This window comes from Mesitornis unicolor, unplaced genomic scaffold (genome assembly GCF_000695765.1).
Source record: "Mesitornis unicolor isolate BGI_N332 unplaced genomic scaffold, ASM69576v1 scaffold21132, whole genome shotgun sequence".
Classification (NCBI taxonomy): domain Eukaryota; kingdom Metazoa; phylum Chordata; class Aves; order Mesitornithiformes; family Mesitornithidae; genus Mesitornis; species Mesitornis unicolor.
The window spans coordinates 76,459-91,882 of record NW_010168775.1 but is presented as its reverse complement, the minus strand read 5'-3'; the positions used below and the strand labels follow the sequence as shown (position 1 = coordinate 91,882).

The 15,424-nt window shown below is 41.2% G+C and overlaps 1 protein-coding gene across 1 annotated transcript; it reads left to right on the top strand.

Annotated features, from left to right (window-relative positions):
* Positions 1 to 426: 426 nt before the first annotated feature.
* CCNA1 (cyclin A1) lies at positions 427 to 5,217 on the top strand (the record flags this gene model as incomplete). Its single annotated transcript, XM_010179151.1, has 7 exons — positions 427 to 670; positions 930 to 1,051; positions 1,743 to 1,966; positions 2,584 to 2,788; positions 3,694 to 3,807; positions 4,490 to 4,623; positions 4,956 to 5,217. Coding segments are annotated over 7 exons (1,095 nt in total), but the record flags the coding sequence as incomplete, so codon positions are not given.
* Positions 5,218 to 15,424: the final 10,207 nt, after the last annotated feature.

The window sequence follows — 15,424 nt, the reverse complement described above, 5'->3', positions numbered from 1 at the left end:
TTCTCCTTGGTGGTGGGCACTGGAGATGAGGTTACCTCCCTGGTTCCTGACTTTTACTACACCTCACCCTTTCTGTGAGGAGTCTGTTGCAGTTATGGATGCCCCCTCCCTGGAGGTGTTCAAGGCCAGGTTGGACAGGGCTCTGGGCAACCTGATCTGGTGGGAGGTGTCCCTGCCCATGGCAGGGGGGTTGACTGGATGAGCTTTAAGGTTCCTTCCAACCTAAACCATTCTATGTTTCTCTAAGACAGCAACAAGAGGTACTTCTGAGGCACCAGCTGTAGCTCCTGGCTTTTCCAGTGAACTTTTATGTTATTGGTTTCTGCTAGGCAAGGAAAGTGATTTTCTTTTCCAAAACAAGTGATACTAACTGTTGTTTTCTTCCTGAGTTGCCCTCCCACAGTGTTATTGTGTGCTCTGCTTCAGGGTGCTGCTGTTACCAGATGCTTCTCTGGCTCTGAAAACACCATCCCTTCATCTGGAAAAGATGAATTACCCAACCACATGGTCAATGCTGTACCAAAGCAAGGGTTTGCTATCTACAAAGATGAAACAGAGCAGAAAGAAAACTACAGCTGCCAAGTGGCTGAAGAACTGGATTCAAGCTTGTGTGAACTGGATACCAGTGCAATGACATCTAATATTCACCTGCTGCTGGATCTGAGTACAGGTAACTCCTGTTACTGCTAAGGTGGTATCTACAGCACAAGCACATGTTGGGTGGTTATCGGTTGTGATGGTAGTAAGCTAGTGAGTAGCTTATGTTACAATAAATGGCTTTAGTTACAATAAATGGTGAGTAGCTTATGTTACTTCAAGATAATTTGTATTGTGTCTATGTGAGGTATAACAGCTCTGTGCTAGAAATAGCAAGAGAAGGTAAAGAGACTAATTTCACAAACGTTTTGCTGGTTCCCCTTACCTGCTAGGGTCTCCTATGGTAGTGGACACATCCTTTCAATCACAGCCTGAGGACCACATGGAAGATCCTGTAACTCTGACTGTAGAAGAGTATGCAGAAGACACTAATCAGTACCTCCGAGCGGCTGAAGTAAGTGACTTGTAACAAGCTTATAGATATTTGTGGTCTCTGATAGGCAGTAATACTGCAAAGATGTATGGCTGCCACTGAGCTACAAAGGAGAGAAAGGAAGCAGTAAAAGCCATCTCTGAAGCTAGAATCATGACCAGTTTCTAGGCAGTAATAAGATCTTTCAGGATTACTCTGAATCCAAGAAACTCCACTACTGGAGCATCTCTTGACCACTTAGGATGAAGAATTCTTGCAGATGGAAGCTAAATGCTGCAGAAATACTGAAGCAGTTGGATGTGATCTCACTGACAGCTGTCTTGCTATAATAGTAGTTTTCACTGCCTTTTGGTATCAGAGTAGTAAAGTGCAGTTTCCCAATAGGAAGAGAGGGAAAATGTGATTTGTTCAAAGGAATTTTCAGGTCTCTCTGATTGGCTCGTATGTGCACGATGGTAAAGATTGTCCATAGTCTGGGAGGTCTTTTGCTGCTACTAACATAGTAGTTACTATCTCTTCACTGTAGAAATACTACTTTATAGAGATGCTACTAGCTGCTAATTAATACCACTAGCACTATAATTATAGTTAATATATAACTAATAGTGGAACAACTCATGCTTCATTTCTTATAAAGAATGTTAAGCAGCTCAGTCATCTGTAGCTCTCTTCAAGGTGAGCATCCTGATTCTCCAACTCTCTCGCCAAACAGCTAAGATTCAGGCCCAAGCCCTACTACATGAGAAAGCAACCAGATATCACAACAGGAATGCGTGCCATCTTGGTGGACTGGCTGGTGGAAGTAGGAGAAGAATATAAGCTTCGGACAGAGACTTTGTACTTGGCGGTGAACTACCTGGACAGGTTTCTCTCCTGCATGTCTGTTCTCAGAGGGAAGCTGCAGCTTGTAGGAACAGCAGCAATTCTTCTGGCTGCGTAAGTATTTATGATCTGAAATCTCAGTGAGCTAAAACTTATTTTTGGACTGAGTCTTTTAGTTTGATCTGAAGGACTGAAGCTTGCAGTGATAGGTAGCTTTTTGCGGTATCCGAAGCTTAGCAAATTCACCTAGTTTGGCACTAGCAAAATTAAACATTTAATACCTCATGTGAGGAACTGTAGTGGGAAAACCTTGTCACCATAACAGCAGGAGCAAAACCCCTATCACAGTAGGCTGTAGTAGATTCACAGTTGTGATCTGCACTTAGCCTTGAACTGCTTTAAGTACACAGGGTACCAAACGTAGCTTAGGAGTGCATGGATTTTTGTCTGGAGTGCATTGTGTTACTAAGACTCTCTCTGAGAGCTTGCTATTAGGCAAGACCTAACAATGTGAGCAAGTTTCTATCTAGACTGATGACTTGGAGGTCCTCTAAAATGCTTTGCCCAAGTTTGAAACTAAATTGTTACCTAGCCTGGAGGAAGGACTAAAATAATAGCTCTACATGAATTTTAGTAATGCCATGTGCTCATCCTGATATAGGTCCAGCAGAAAACTTTCTCTTACCATAACTTTCAAGCTGACAAATGTGCCTTCTGTACTCCTTTTTCAGGAAATATGAAGAGATCTACCCACCAAAAGTGGATGAATTTGTGTATATAACAGATGACACCTATACAAAGAGGCAGCTGCTGAGGATGGAGCAGCTGCTTCTTAAAGTGCTGGCTTTTGACCTAACAGCCCCCACCATCAACCAGTTTCTCCTTCAGTATATTCAGAGGCATGGAGTCTGTATGAGGACAGAGAACTTTGCAAGGGTATGAATTATCCTTCTTTTAGGACTGAGGGGTGGGGGTGGAGCAGGGGGAGAAGTGTTTCTAAAAGCAGAACCACTTGTATTTCACCAAGTTATCTGAGTAGATTGGTTCTGGTACTACATTATGATCTACCAGAAGATACTCTTTTTTTTTTTCTCATGCCAGGTGTTATCTGGCACTGAAGCAGACCTAAAACTGGATCTTTTGCAGCCTATGACTTTCAGTAGGCAGCTTGTGTGCTGAGACTTCTGGATAAATGTCTCATGGAAATCTTATGTGTGGCCTGTCTGGTCAGGGGTAATGCACTGATGAGGCAGCAGGGGATAGGAATCTGGTTGTTTTAAAACCAGTGTCTGCATAGCAAGCCCTAGTTATTATAGTACTGCATATTGGTACACAATGGTAGAGCTGCAAAGGCAACCCTGCTTACAAACAAGGTAACTCAAGCTTATAGCAAAACATCTGACCAGCTGCTTATCTGCAAAGGATATAGGATCCAACAGAGCCCAATTTTTTTCTTAAAGCTGCCTGTTTATCTCTGATCTCCAAGTGTGGTCCACCTACATGAACAAGAGCCTCGGAGGATAGGAAGAGTGTCTTTGTTATTTTTACGAAACATAGGTTTTTATAAGTCTTTATTTGTAAAATTATACCAGAGCTGCATAATTGGCATCAGGGAGCTCAGGCTTTGACAAAGTGTGGTCTTTCTGTCCCTCTGAAACAGCTAAAGGTTCTTCTGTAGGATCAACAGGACTAGAATACTATTTCTACCTACCAAGCATCTAATTCATGTTCTTTACGTGAAACAGATCATTGACAGTTTTCAGTGCTTTCTATATTGGATTGAATGTACCAGCTTGGCCCATTCTGTTTCAAAAGACTTCCAGGTTTGGTTTTTTGTTCAGTATCTTGCAGAGCTGAGTCTCCTTGAAGCTGATCCTTTTCTGAAGTACCTTCCTTCACAAACTGCTGCAGCAGCCTATTGTCTAGCAAACTATACAGTGAACAGGAGTTTCTGGGTAAGAAAAACTGAAAGTTAATGAGTAGCTCAAGCATTTTATGTTATTATTAGAACTAGGCTGAGACGCAGAAGCAGCAGCTTCAAATTTTGTTGTTATAAAGGCTGAAATCCTAGGATGAATAACCGTTCCTAAGCTAATGGAACTACTTGATAAATCAATATTAAATCAACCTGAAATACCCTGCCTCCTCTCTGAAATGTGAGGGACCTTGCTGTCTTGCTCACTTACATCAAGTCTGTACCTAAGGCCTTGTCAGTCTTTAATCTCAAACTCTTCCCCACTAAATACAACTCAGGGGCTTTCTAAGGGGTGGGGAAGAGCTGAATGTATCTACTTGAGTGGAGCAATTACACTGAGAGACTGCTTTAATGCAAGCCTTGATAGGCCTCTCAGCTGTGTTTTGGAGGAATAGCTTTAGCAGAGAGCAGAAGAGAGGTAATGGATCCTCCTTCCTTAGAACAGAAGGAGCTTCTTGTCAGATCTTCTGGTACCAAGGAGTGAGTGAAACTGATGGCAGGGTACACTTGAATCCTTTTAAAGCCTAAAGAATCTAGAGTGAACACTGATGTGGTGAAAATGATTTCGGGTTCTATAGAAAATGTATCTTCTAGATCAATGTTGCCAACAACAGAGTAACACTGTTGGTTTGTTTTGTTGGTTCCCCCCTGCCTCTGATCAGCCGGAAACACTTGCTGCATTCACTGGCTATTCATTAAGTGAGATAGTGCCTTGCCTGACTGATCTGCATAAAGCATGCCTTGATCCTCCCCATCACCAACTGCAGGCGATTAAGGAGAAGTATAAGCACTCAAAGTAAGTAATGGGAAGCCAGTGTTCTGTAACTTGAAGGCTGTAAGCACAGGATGGCTCTGCTTTAGCAGCTTGGGCTACAGCTGCTGTAGCTGACAAACTTCTCATAGTGGTCAGCTTCTATTCCTGAAACAGAAGCCACTGACTGCTTCTTGAGGGGAAAACCTTTCTGCCCAGAAGGGTACTTCATCCGTAGGTATACAGGTGTGCTGGATAACAACTCTGCAGTGATGCAGGATGATTCTTTTCTTCCCCAGTGTATTGCACATGAAGGTGGTATCTTTACATTTGTCAGCTAAACTGATCTCTTCATTGACCTAATTTTTCTATTCCAGGTACCTGCAGGTGTCTCTTCTGAAGCCCCCAGCAATTCTTCCTCTAGAATAGAGACTGTGGATCCTGGACTAGAAGATTATTTTGTCCCCATCAAAGCTGGTCTAACATTTCATAGAGCACTGCAGGTCATGTCTCTGTAACCATAGTGATCAGAATGGCTTTTAGCTACTATTTTTTAATTAGATGCCTTTTCAAAAAAGGATATTCAACTACAGCTTTTAATGTAAGTGACAGCACTTTTAATAAATGTCTTATTACACTGTTCCTCTGTGAATCTTCTGACTCCAGTTAACATCTGCAGTAACAGTGAGTGGAAAAGGTTGTGGTTTCTTACAAAATCATTATGAGCAGGGCTTTTAAGCTAGCTGGAGTGGATAAAGAGTGGCTTGAACCAACACAACCTGACATCTCCTTAGACACAGGTGATGTGCTGAAGTATCTGTTTCTTTCTCTTCTATGAAACAAGATCATCTGGCCATGAACAGGACCTATTTTCTGCAACTTGTTTACCATATCACAAGAAGAACATCCACAGGTAAGTGGTCTATGAACTCTCTACCTGTGTGTAGAAGACCATCAATGTTAAGGTAAAAATCAGTCTTCCCTTATTTGCCCCCATAAAGAGGGATTTGCCTGCACAGAGGTGGAGAACAGGGACACTGTAGCTGACAAAGCCCTAGAAATGCTTCAGACACAGGAGGATGGACTGCAGTAGGGAGCAATGCTGAAAACTGAGGTACTGGAACAGTGGAGTTGAGTTAGATGACTGCTGTGTCATTTGTGGTATTGAGTACTTTTGTGGCACAGATCTCTGAGATGATCTCTCCAGTAGTGCTCTAGTGGCAGTACATGTGTGCTCTGCAGTCTCTGGAGAAACCTCACTCTTAGCAGGAAGGACAGGGTTGGTGGGACAGGAATAACTACTACCTTATCCTAAGCTGCTACACTGTCTTGTGCCCTCCAGTTATTTGTTAGGTAGTGTTTTTAAAAGACATATAAAACTTATCTTGAATACTCTTAAACACAACTCCTGTCCAAAGTAGATAAAAAAATCAGTTGGTTATATTTGTCAACATGTAGAGAACAATATTCAGCTCATCTAAAGGGGAAGGTAAGTCTGAAGCATTCTTTTACTGTAACAGCTTAAAACCTTCAGTGCTTACTGCTTCCTGAGAGTAATCTGCACAGGGTATTGTGTTTCCAAGCAAGAATATGCTTGACACCTGACATTAAACTTGCAGTTCAGTAGGCATACTAAGTACCAGCTAACAAGCCTCTTGCTTTACTTTTAAAACATGATTACATGACTATGTGTCATGAGGCTCTTCTCAGCTTCAGGCATTTCACTTCCCTTGATGTGTGTAAGCTTGCTTTCCCTCTCCTCCTCCCTGTCCAGGCTGGTGAATCCTTCTGCTAATTCAAACCCTTGTATTCCTTCAAAATGGAGGTAGTGGTAATGACTGATTCATTTGTCTCAAAGTAAATGTCCTTTAAGATAGTGGAGCATTCAGTTTCAGCCTAGCCTATGCAATTCTTAATCTTTTGCTTCAAACATTTTCTAGTCACGTAAATTAATCTGTCTTGGTGTTAACTGATAATGACAGATAAGACAAGATGTCCCATGCTTGTGTCTGTGATATCCACTTTATGGTGAGGGCCTAGATTCATGGATTGTCTCCTTGCAATGAATTTCACAGCCTGTGGATGAATGTCTTAAAGGTGGGCTATGAACTTCACTTATGCCTACAGCCATGTCCTTTAAAGTAGGTGGCTCAATACTAAGGTCCAGAGTCAGTTACAATGGTGAGCGGTAAACTTCTTGGTAGCCTGTTTCACAAGGAAATGAGGAGAGTACTGAGCAAGAGTCTTGCTAAATCTACCACACTTATAAGTACCAGCTTGTATATGGTGTTTCAGGCTGAACATAAGTTGCCCTGAAACCCCATGTTAATAAGCCTTGCTCTACTTAGAAGTAATAGTGCTTCTTGAACTGCAGTTTCTGTAGTGTTGAGTATTTTGGAAGCAGTAATGAATGTCTCAAGAGCAGAACTGTTTTCCTAGTGTTATGACAGTTTAAAGGTATTCATATTTTCATGTCATAGTAGCAATGGGGAAGAGATGTGTTTTGATCTTATGAACAGTGTATGACCACAGTCATGTCTTCTGTTCCTGTGCCAACAGATTTGGTGCATCTAACAGAGCAGGAGATGTCCAGGTCTGAATTCACCAAATGTTTTGACACGTGCTGTCTTCCTAGAAGCCAGACTTTGGTTCTGCTTTTCTTTTTTTTAGAGTTTACTTAGCTGGAAGACAGATAAAATAGCTGCATTTAACTTCCTTGAAGCTTTAATTATCTGGCATACAAACTTGCCTGATTTTAATTTTTTTTAACTGTAGCATATGAAGATTACTCTGCTTTGTCTGCTTTCTTGTTTGTCTGTCAATATTTTGCAACTGAGCTAGTGGCTTAAATATTCTTTTAGTCCAAAGGCTAAAAAGGGAAAATGAAAAAAAGCCAAGTAGTTAAGGTAAAGAATTGCACAATGCTGCAGTGAGAATGCTAATAAGTTTGTGCAAGAGGGATTAAATTTTAATTTGTGAGACAGAAGAAACTGATCTTGAAGTGGTCTCATCTGAAATCTGTGAGTAACAATGGCACTTTGAATGTTCCTGCTCTATTCTCACTTCCTTTTGTTGTATTTTAGTCAGAGCAAGGAAAAGTATGAGTGAAAAGTATGGCTCTTGTATGAGTGAGCCTTGACTCTTCCAAGGTGAAAACTGGGTGCTACCTCCTCTCTCACTGAGTCATCACACTTTACTCTGGCCTGCCCCTTATGTGGGCACTCCTCTGCAGCCCTCTGCAGATACTTGAGATAAACTGCAAAAGATGCTTCAGTTGGGCATATTGTGGTAATGAAGGTGAAATAGTGCTGTTTTATTAGATGAGGTGCTTAAATGAAGATGCAAAACACTTAAGAGTACTTAAGATGTACTGAAAATAATCTAGTACACAGGAATATGGATTTATAAGGAGAGAGACAAAAGGAAGCTGTAAGTTTTCACTGACATAGTGCTTATGCTATACAGAAAAACTAAGACCTGTGAAACTCACAGCCTTGTGTGATGTTTAAGACAAACAGAACCAAATTTCTTGAAGACCATGTCCTGCAAAAGAAATAAATGAGAGTCAACATTAAAGACTAAACAGACAGTCTCAATTCTTGACCATCCTACATAGTGGCTTGTAGACCATAGCCCCAAATAAGACTTTTTTTTTTTTTAGGAAATATTTAAACTGTTGCAGTTTCAGAATTGTCAAGCCTGATCTTGCTCAGTTAGCTCTGCTATAAAGATCAGTCTGACTTTCAGCATGTGTATTTCAAAGGCTGAATATTGATTTCTATGCAGGCCACAGTATCTTTCCCCCAGTTAAAATGTATTGGGACAATACACTGGGAGTAAAACCTATAGGTGAGATAACAGGCTAGGCCCATCCAAGGAGCTTTGAGTGATCATTCAGTACCCTAAGTGGGGTGGTTTGGACCTGAAAAGTGTTGAGAATTTTAACTTTGACCTATGATGTTCAATTCAAGAGCTCTTTAACATTGGTATTAGAAACAAACAAAAAGCTCCCTAGTCTTATTCTAGCAGTTCCCATGCTATTATGCTGTGACTTTTGGAAGACTCAAATGTGCTGTGGTTGCATGATTCTTTCTTCTGTTGTAGTTCATTATTTTTTTTTTTAACCAATAATTTCTAATGTTAAATACTGTAGCTGCCTCTGAGAAAGCTGATTATTTATAGCTGAGGATGTGTTGCAGATGCATTGTTACCTTAAAAGGACAAGCAGAATTCAAAATCGTACTCTATGGAAAGGTACTGATTTGACAACTAGAGTGTGTCTTTGTTTTCCTCTTCTCCAGAGTGAGTTAAGGATGTTTGAGAGCTAATTGGGTAATTAGGGAGAATTATTTAACTGTAGTCAGTACACTTAAGCTGTTAATTCATGACTGAAGGGTATCTGCCTTGCTGGGAAACCTGGCTGTGTGATTAGTCTGTGTACATACCTGCTTGCTGTCAGGTCTACAAATGACTAGAATTGGCTCTGATTGCTGAGGTTGGTACTTACTGTAGCCAGTGACCTTGAAGTAGCTTGTGGGGCTGCTCTTAAGGATGAGAAACAAGCCAACAGCATTAGCGATTGCTTCCTGGAATTAAGCTTTTTGTCTTGCAATTTTCCTCAGCACCTACTGGCCCAAAGCAAGATCATCTTCATATACTGAAGAGCTGTGCAGACTCAGCTAGGCTGATGTGAACTGAAGGAGGTAGAGACCCATCCCTGACCACTCAGATGTTCTAGAGCCCTGTCAAGTTGAGTGTTATGAACTTTTTTAGGTCCTCTGCTGGTTATAGTGGATGTATGTATTTTCCCATTGCATCAGACAATTAAGGGTCTCATTGAATACTCTTTTTTTAGCTCTTGGCTGCTTCATAGCTCTTCTCTCATATGATAGGTTCCGAAATTCTCTTGTTTGCTTGTTCAGGTTGCATTCACTTAATATAAAAAATACAAAGCCTTTGCATGATGAGATGCCCATAGTGAACATGCCTGGCAACATGTTTATGGAGGATGTGCACTTTTATCTGATGTTCCTGCAAAGATGTAGAGAAACATTAGCTTAGAAAGCCTGTGTAATGAGCAGCTAATATAGCTAGTCCCAGCTTTTCTATGCCCTGCTTGGGTCTTGTCATTGTAGATGGCAGCAGTGCAAACACTGAAGAGAATTAACACCAACTTCCAGGACAGTCTACAGAAAGATGCTGGGCATATGATACAATTAATCCTAAAGTACATGCCTACCCTTATCAAATTAACTTGTGTCTAAACTAAGCCAAGACATGAAAGACCAGGCAGTCCTGGTCCTAGTCCTCTTGAAGATGCTAAAATTACGGCTCTGTCCAGGAGTTCTGTACAGTGCTTGTTTAGCGAGCCTGTGCTGGTACTGAAAAATAATTGTGGGCTGAGCAAGGGCTGGTTCCTGGCCAAATGTCTGTCTCCATTTGGCTTGTTTCCATGCTTAGGACTAGCTCCTTTTTATAAAGCAGATTTGTCCTAGGGAGAGCATGGTGGAGTCATGGAGACCATGAGCCAGCAGTGTGCCTTTGCGGCCAAGAAGGCCAATGGCATCCTAGGGTGTATCAGAAGGGGTGTGGTGAGTAGGTCGAGGGAGGTTCTCCTTCCCCTCTACTCTGCCCTGGTGAGACCGCATCTGGAATATTGTGTTCAGTTCTGGGCCTCTCAGTTCAAGAAGGACAGGGAATTGCTTGAAAGAATCCAGCACAGAGCCACAAAGATGATGGAGGGAGTGGAGCATCTCCCTTATGAGGAGTGGCTGAGGGAGCAGAGTCTCTTTAGCTTGGAGGAGACTGAGAGGTGACCTCATTCATGTTTATAAATTTGTAAAGGGCGAGTGTCAGGAGGAAGAAGCCAGGCTCTTCTCAGTGACAGCCAATGACAGGACAAGGGGCAATGGGTGCAAGCTGGAACATAGGAGGCTCAATCTGAACATGAGGAAAAACTTTTTTACTGTAAGGGTGCCAGAGCACTGGACCAGGCTGCCCAGAGAGGTTGTGGAGTCTCCTTCTCTGGAGACATTCAAAACCCACCTGGATGCGTTCTTGTGTGACCTAGTCTAGGTGATCCTGCTCTGGCAGGGGGGTTGGACTGGATGATCTTTTGAGGTCCCTTCCAACTCCTGAGATTCTGTGATTCTGTGAGTAGGACAAAATAGCCAATGTAAGCTAACAGGCTGTGTGGGTGGCTGTGTTCAGTGCTCACGCTTGCTGTCAGTCTCTTTTGTCTTAGCAATGTGCCCAGAATGACCGAGTGTCCTTGTCACTCATAGCCGTAAATACCTAGCTAAACCCTAAGGGAGTCCTCAGCCCTTTTCTTTCTGATGTTCAGGCCCTCTTTGTCTGAACACAGAGGAGCATTGCTGGAGCCAAGTGCTGGAAGACCAAGCTAAAGTATTGAGCTCTGGCAAGAGATAGTTTTCTCTCTCCACCATCTGCAGTCAAGCTGCCTTTTCTGTTTGGTTATTATTGTTTGTGCTTTGATGTGTAAATAACTTGAAAAATTAGCAAAGAGAGCCCTAGACCCCACAGTATCAACAGATGAGACATTTGGTACTAATCAGTGAGTTGCTTACAGTAGAATATGGTAAATCCTATCCTATATAGGCAGGAACTGGAGTGTGACATGTATCTCAAAACTGAATCGTCCTCCATTCAGTTCTTTTTGCCTTTCATAAGGAGGATAGAAATATCTGGGAATTAACAAAATCCATGGTGAAACAGACTGCAGATGAGCAGCAACAGCAGTGCTGTTCTCCCACATGATAATGGAGTGAGATGTTGAGATGGCAGAACCAGATGTGCTCCAAATCATGTTTGGATAACACATGTTTAGGAACAAGATACCTGTCCCAGTGCCACGATGTATTGTCACCTCTGTTTATTGAAGAGGCATACAAAAATATTCTCGGGCTCAGCCATACAAGAAAAGACATTGAGCTTTTTATTGTATTAAACAAGAAGCAAAGAGTGAATCGACTTACATGAAAAATACGAGTGATACTGCGTTCTGATGGTTTCCAAAGAATACAACCAGAAGAGGGCACCAGCATCCTTGGTCCGTGGCTTGAGGGGACAGTTAACCTAAGCGTTTCCCAAAAGGATGCTGGGTCAGAGCTCAGGAAGGCTATTTGGATTAATTTTTACATGTTTTTGGGTAGACTGGCAACGTGTGAGATCACTGCAACAAATACAGTTACGTTCAGTTATTTTTTCATTAAATGTAACCAGGATTTAGTGAAGCTGCAATTTAAGGTTGTCAGCCGCATTGTCTAGCTCTCACACAGTGCTGCAGGGGTGCTCAAAGGAAATAAATGCAACTTTTCAGAACATCCATAGTCCTGTACTGTGAAGTTTGACTTTTTGCACTAGTTTATTCAACAATTTCAGTGAGGTCTCTTTCCTGGCTATACAAATTAGGCTATCTGATACTGACTTAGACTTAAAACCTGTTTCAGACAGGATAAAGTATATAATGGAAGCCGATAATGTTCACGGCATAGATGAGGGATATATTGAAGCAGGTCTGGTGGAGGAGCATCTCCTTATATTGTGGGTTGGGCAGATGAGGCTCTTGTAATATTACAGAGCTTGTATGCTCTGTAAGAAAGAGGAGAATTACTGCCAGATGATTCGGCCCAGTTTGAAGGGGGGAGGGGGAGAGATAAAAAAAAATAATCATTAGTTTTCTAAGTTACAATGTGCTTCTCTTGCTTCTTGAAAACTTCAGTGTTAATTCTTGTTTCAAGGTAATCGAACCAGATGGAGAATGGTTACATAAGACAGTAATTATTGCCCAGTTTGGAGTGTATGTATCCATTTTTGGATCTTACTTATTTTCCTTGTTCTGACTGAGTTTTACTTTCACAGGCTGCTCACCTATTCAAATATATCTTTTTCTGTCTGCAGCTATTTCTAAAATGTATTTGCTCTCTGCTTTTAACCTCAAAACAGAAGGCAGGAGGTACACTGGTAGAATCAGTGGCAAGCGTGTATCCAGAGCAGTCATCTGGGTGCGGCAGCAGTGATTTAACATTATTCAATGCAAAACTTGTCAGTAAAGCTTCCTGAGTCAAATGGAAATATTTTCTCCTTGGACACTTGTGTTGCTGAGCTGTGACTGAGCCTGAGTTCCTCAATCTTTTTGAACTTATGCAGGCATCTATACAGAAGTATTTTAAGACAGTTGCTGAACCAGTTGTCATGTGCACAGAGACAGGGGCTGCCTCAGCCACTCCATGGACATTGCCCAGAGAAAAACAAATGCCTTGCTCTGGCTATGACTAGCAGCTTCTGGGAGGTGTTGCTGTCTCTAAGTAAAGGAGGTATGGGAGAGAGCAGAGCATGTTCACCTCATGAATGTGTATCTTCAGTAGGCACTTGAGCACCTGTGAACAAATATAATTTTCTGCATATGCCGTGCATCTGCTGGCTGGTTGTTGTACTCTTTCCTCTGACTTCTTTTTCTTCATTCAGTGATTGCTCACAACTTTCAAATGGTGTGGAATGAGGATGCGTCGCTGCAGAGGCTCCTTTGCCAGCAGGGGTAACACTGTGCAGGGCTCCTGGCCCAGAGTCAGCAAACAATAAATCTCCCATCATGCAGGACTGACTCACTATTGATGGACAGAGCACACCGAATTTTAAAAGCATCTCCCTGCACCAAGCCTTAAACATGAAGTTGGCTCCTAATCTTTTTTTGCTAGTTATCCTGTATGACCTGGTGAACAGACAAGCCCAGCAGGGAGTAAACAGGCTCTGATGGCTCTATTTTTTTTCCCGATAAGTAATCAGAGCAGAAAGCTCTACTGCAGTTTGCCAGATTATGCCTCACAAAACTGTGCTTTCAGTAAATAGCTTCTTGTCTTAGTGTGTGAACATTAGGCCATCATGAAACTCTCAGCACAACCACTGTCAACGCTCTCAGAGCACTGAGCTGGGCAGTGTGTAGGGGATGTACGAGTAGGTTCTGCTGTTTAATACCATTCTCTGATTACTACCATTCAGAGGTTACTATCTGGGAACTGCTGAGCTCTGTAACTTCTACTTAAGCTAAAGCAAATGCTGACTGGACTTAGACTGGGAAAATCCTTTATTTCATTGTCGGTTCAAATCTCCAGAACTTTTCACAGCTGTCTTGTAAAGAGAAAAGGATTAGGAAAAAAAAACCCAACAAAACAACAAAGCAAAACAAAAACCCAACAACATCAAACAAACAAAACCCCTATAACACACCAAACTGAGATTCACTAATCTAATTACCAAGAAGACTACATTGTCAAGATTGCATCAATACTGTCCTAATTTTTCTCTAGCAGAACACAGTATTAAAAAAAAGTTGCTGTTTCATCCATCTGGAAACTTATGGATGCTTTGGGATGGGAAAAGCTTCCACAGGTGGCTGATAAGTGGCTGAAAACATAATATTTCAGAATATTTGGTGTTTTTTCATTGCATGATATGACATGAGTGATCATTCTAAGGGTGCTCAAGGACATTCTGGGAATTTCGTTGTGCTAGTTCATATTAAAGATACCGAAAAGTTCAAGAGTAACATTCAGTGTAATGGTATAAAATTCAACATAACATTAAAAAAAAGCTCATTACAATATTAAATGTAATATTTGCCCTTGATTTATAAGTGACTTTGCTAAAGGATTAAAGTCTATCACTGGATTTTTGTTTACTACCCATCTTGAGTGCTGCTATCTTGAACCAGTACAATCTTCACTAAATCTCATACTGTCCTGAAACTGGGTTTGCATTTCAGCCAACATATGAATGACCCAAAATTAACAGCTTGGATTTTTCTAGAAACAGAGAAAGGCTATTATAAATACTGCACCCAACAGTAAATGTTATAGAAATATTCAATATAGTGTAGCTAGCCAATGATTTACAGTATTGTCTACAGAGAGTTGATTCTATACCAACTTATGAAATGTTAACCACAGCTTGTTTACCCCATGGTTAGAGTTTAAGATAAGAATGTATTTTACAAATATTTTGACTGTCTGTACTCTGTATCCAGGGTTGATGTTGACAATTTCTGAAAGCCCATGTAGAAAAGAGCTGCTGACCTAGAACTCTGTGTTGTTTGGTAAAAGATTTGGCTCCTTGCATTTTTCTCTAAGTGAAATTCTATATGTTACTGTAGAGAGCCAAGCAAATACATGAAGCCTCTGGTGCTCACCAGTAAGCACTTGCAGCAAAATGAACGGGTAGTCTTATTGTGGCTGGTCCTACTGTGTAGGGGTTTACCAAGAGCATGGCTTTCTCTTGTTCCGAACGGCTCCTAACATGATCACTCTTTTGCTTAATTCATAAGGTCTCATTTGTATTCATTCTGTCTTTAATAAATGCTTTTAAGGTCCTGCTGAGCAGAGTACTTTTCATTTATTTCATCAGTGGTTTTGCTCTCTGGATCTTTTAAGTTACTCTGTGTATGAATAGTCTCACATGGTACTTCAGCCATAGAAGAATCCTATATATAATTTGAAATAAGTGATATTTTAGGATAGCTGTGGACAGTAGTTAACTAGAAGGCCTGTTGCAGTTCAGGCTTTGGTAACAAAATGTGATTGGATTTTTTTGTTCAATATAGAGTCAGAGTGTACAGTTGTCTTAGTTGACACTGTACAGATGCACAGATTTTTCATGTCAAAATAGATTATCAGACTTTCTGATGCCTCAGCAGTCTTCTTGTTTGACCACTTTTAATTTCTGCTAAATCACCATTGGTACTAGAATCTCTCTTTTTAACTTACATATCTGACCCTAATTTCAAGTTCTTTAGTTTTTATTTTTCCCAACTAGGTTAAAGAGAGCTTCACTG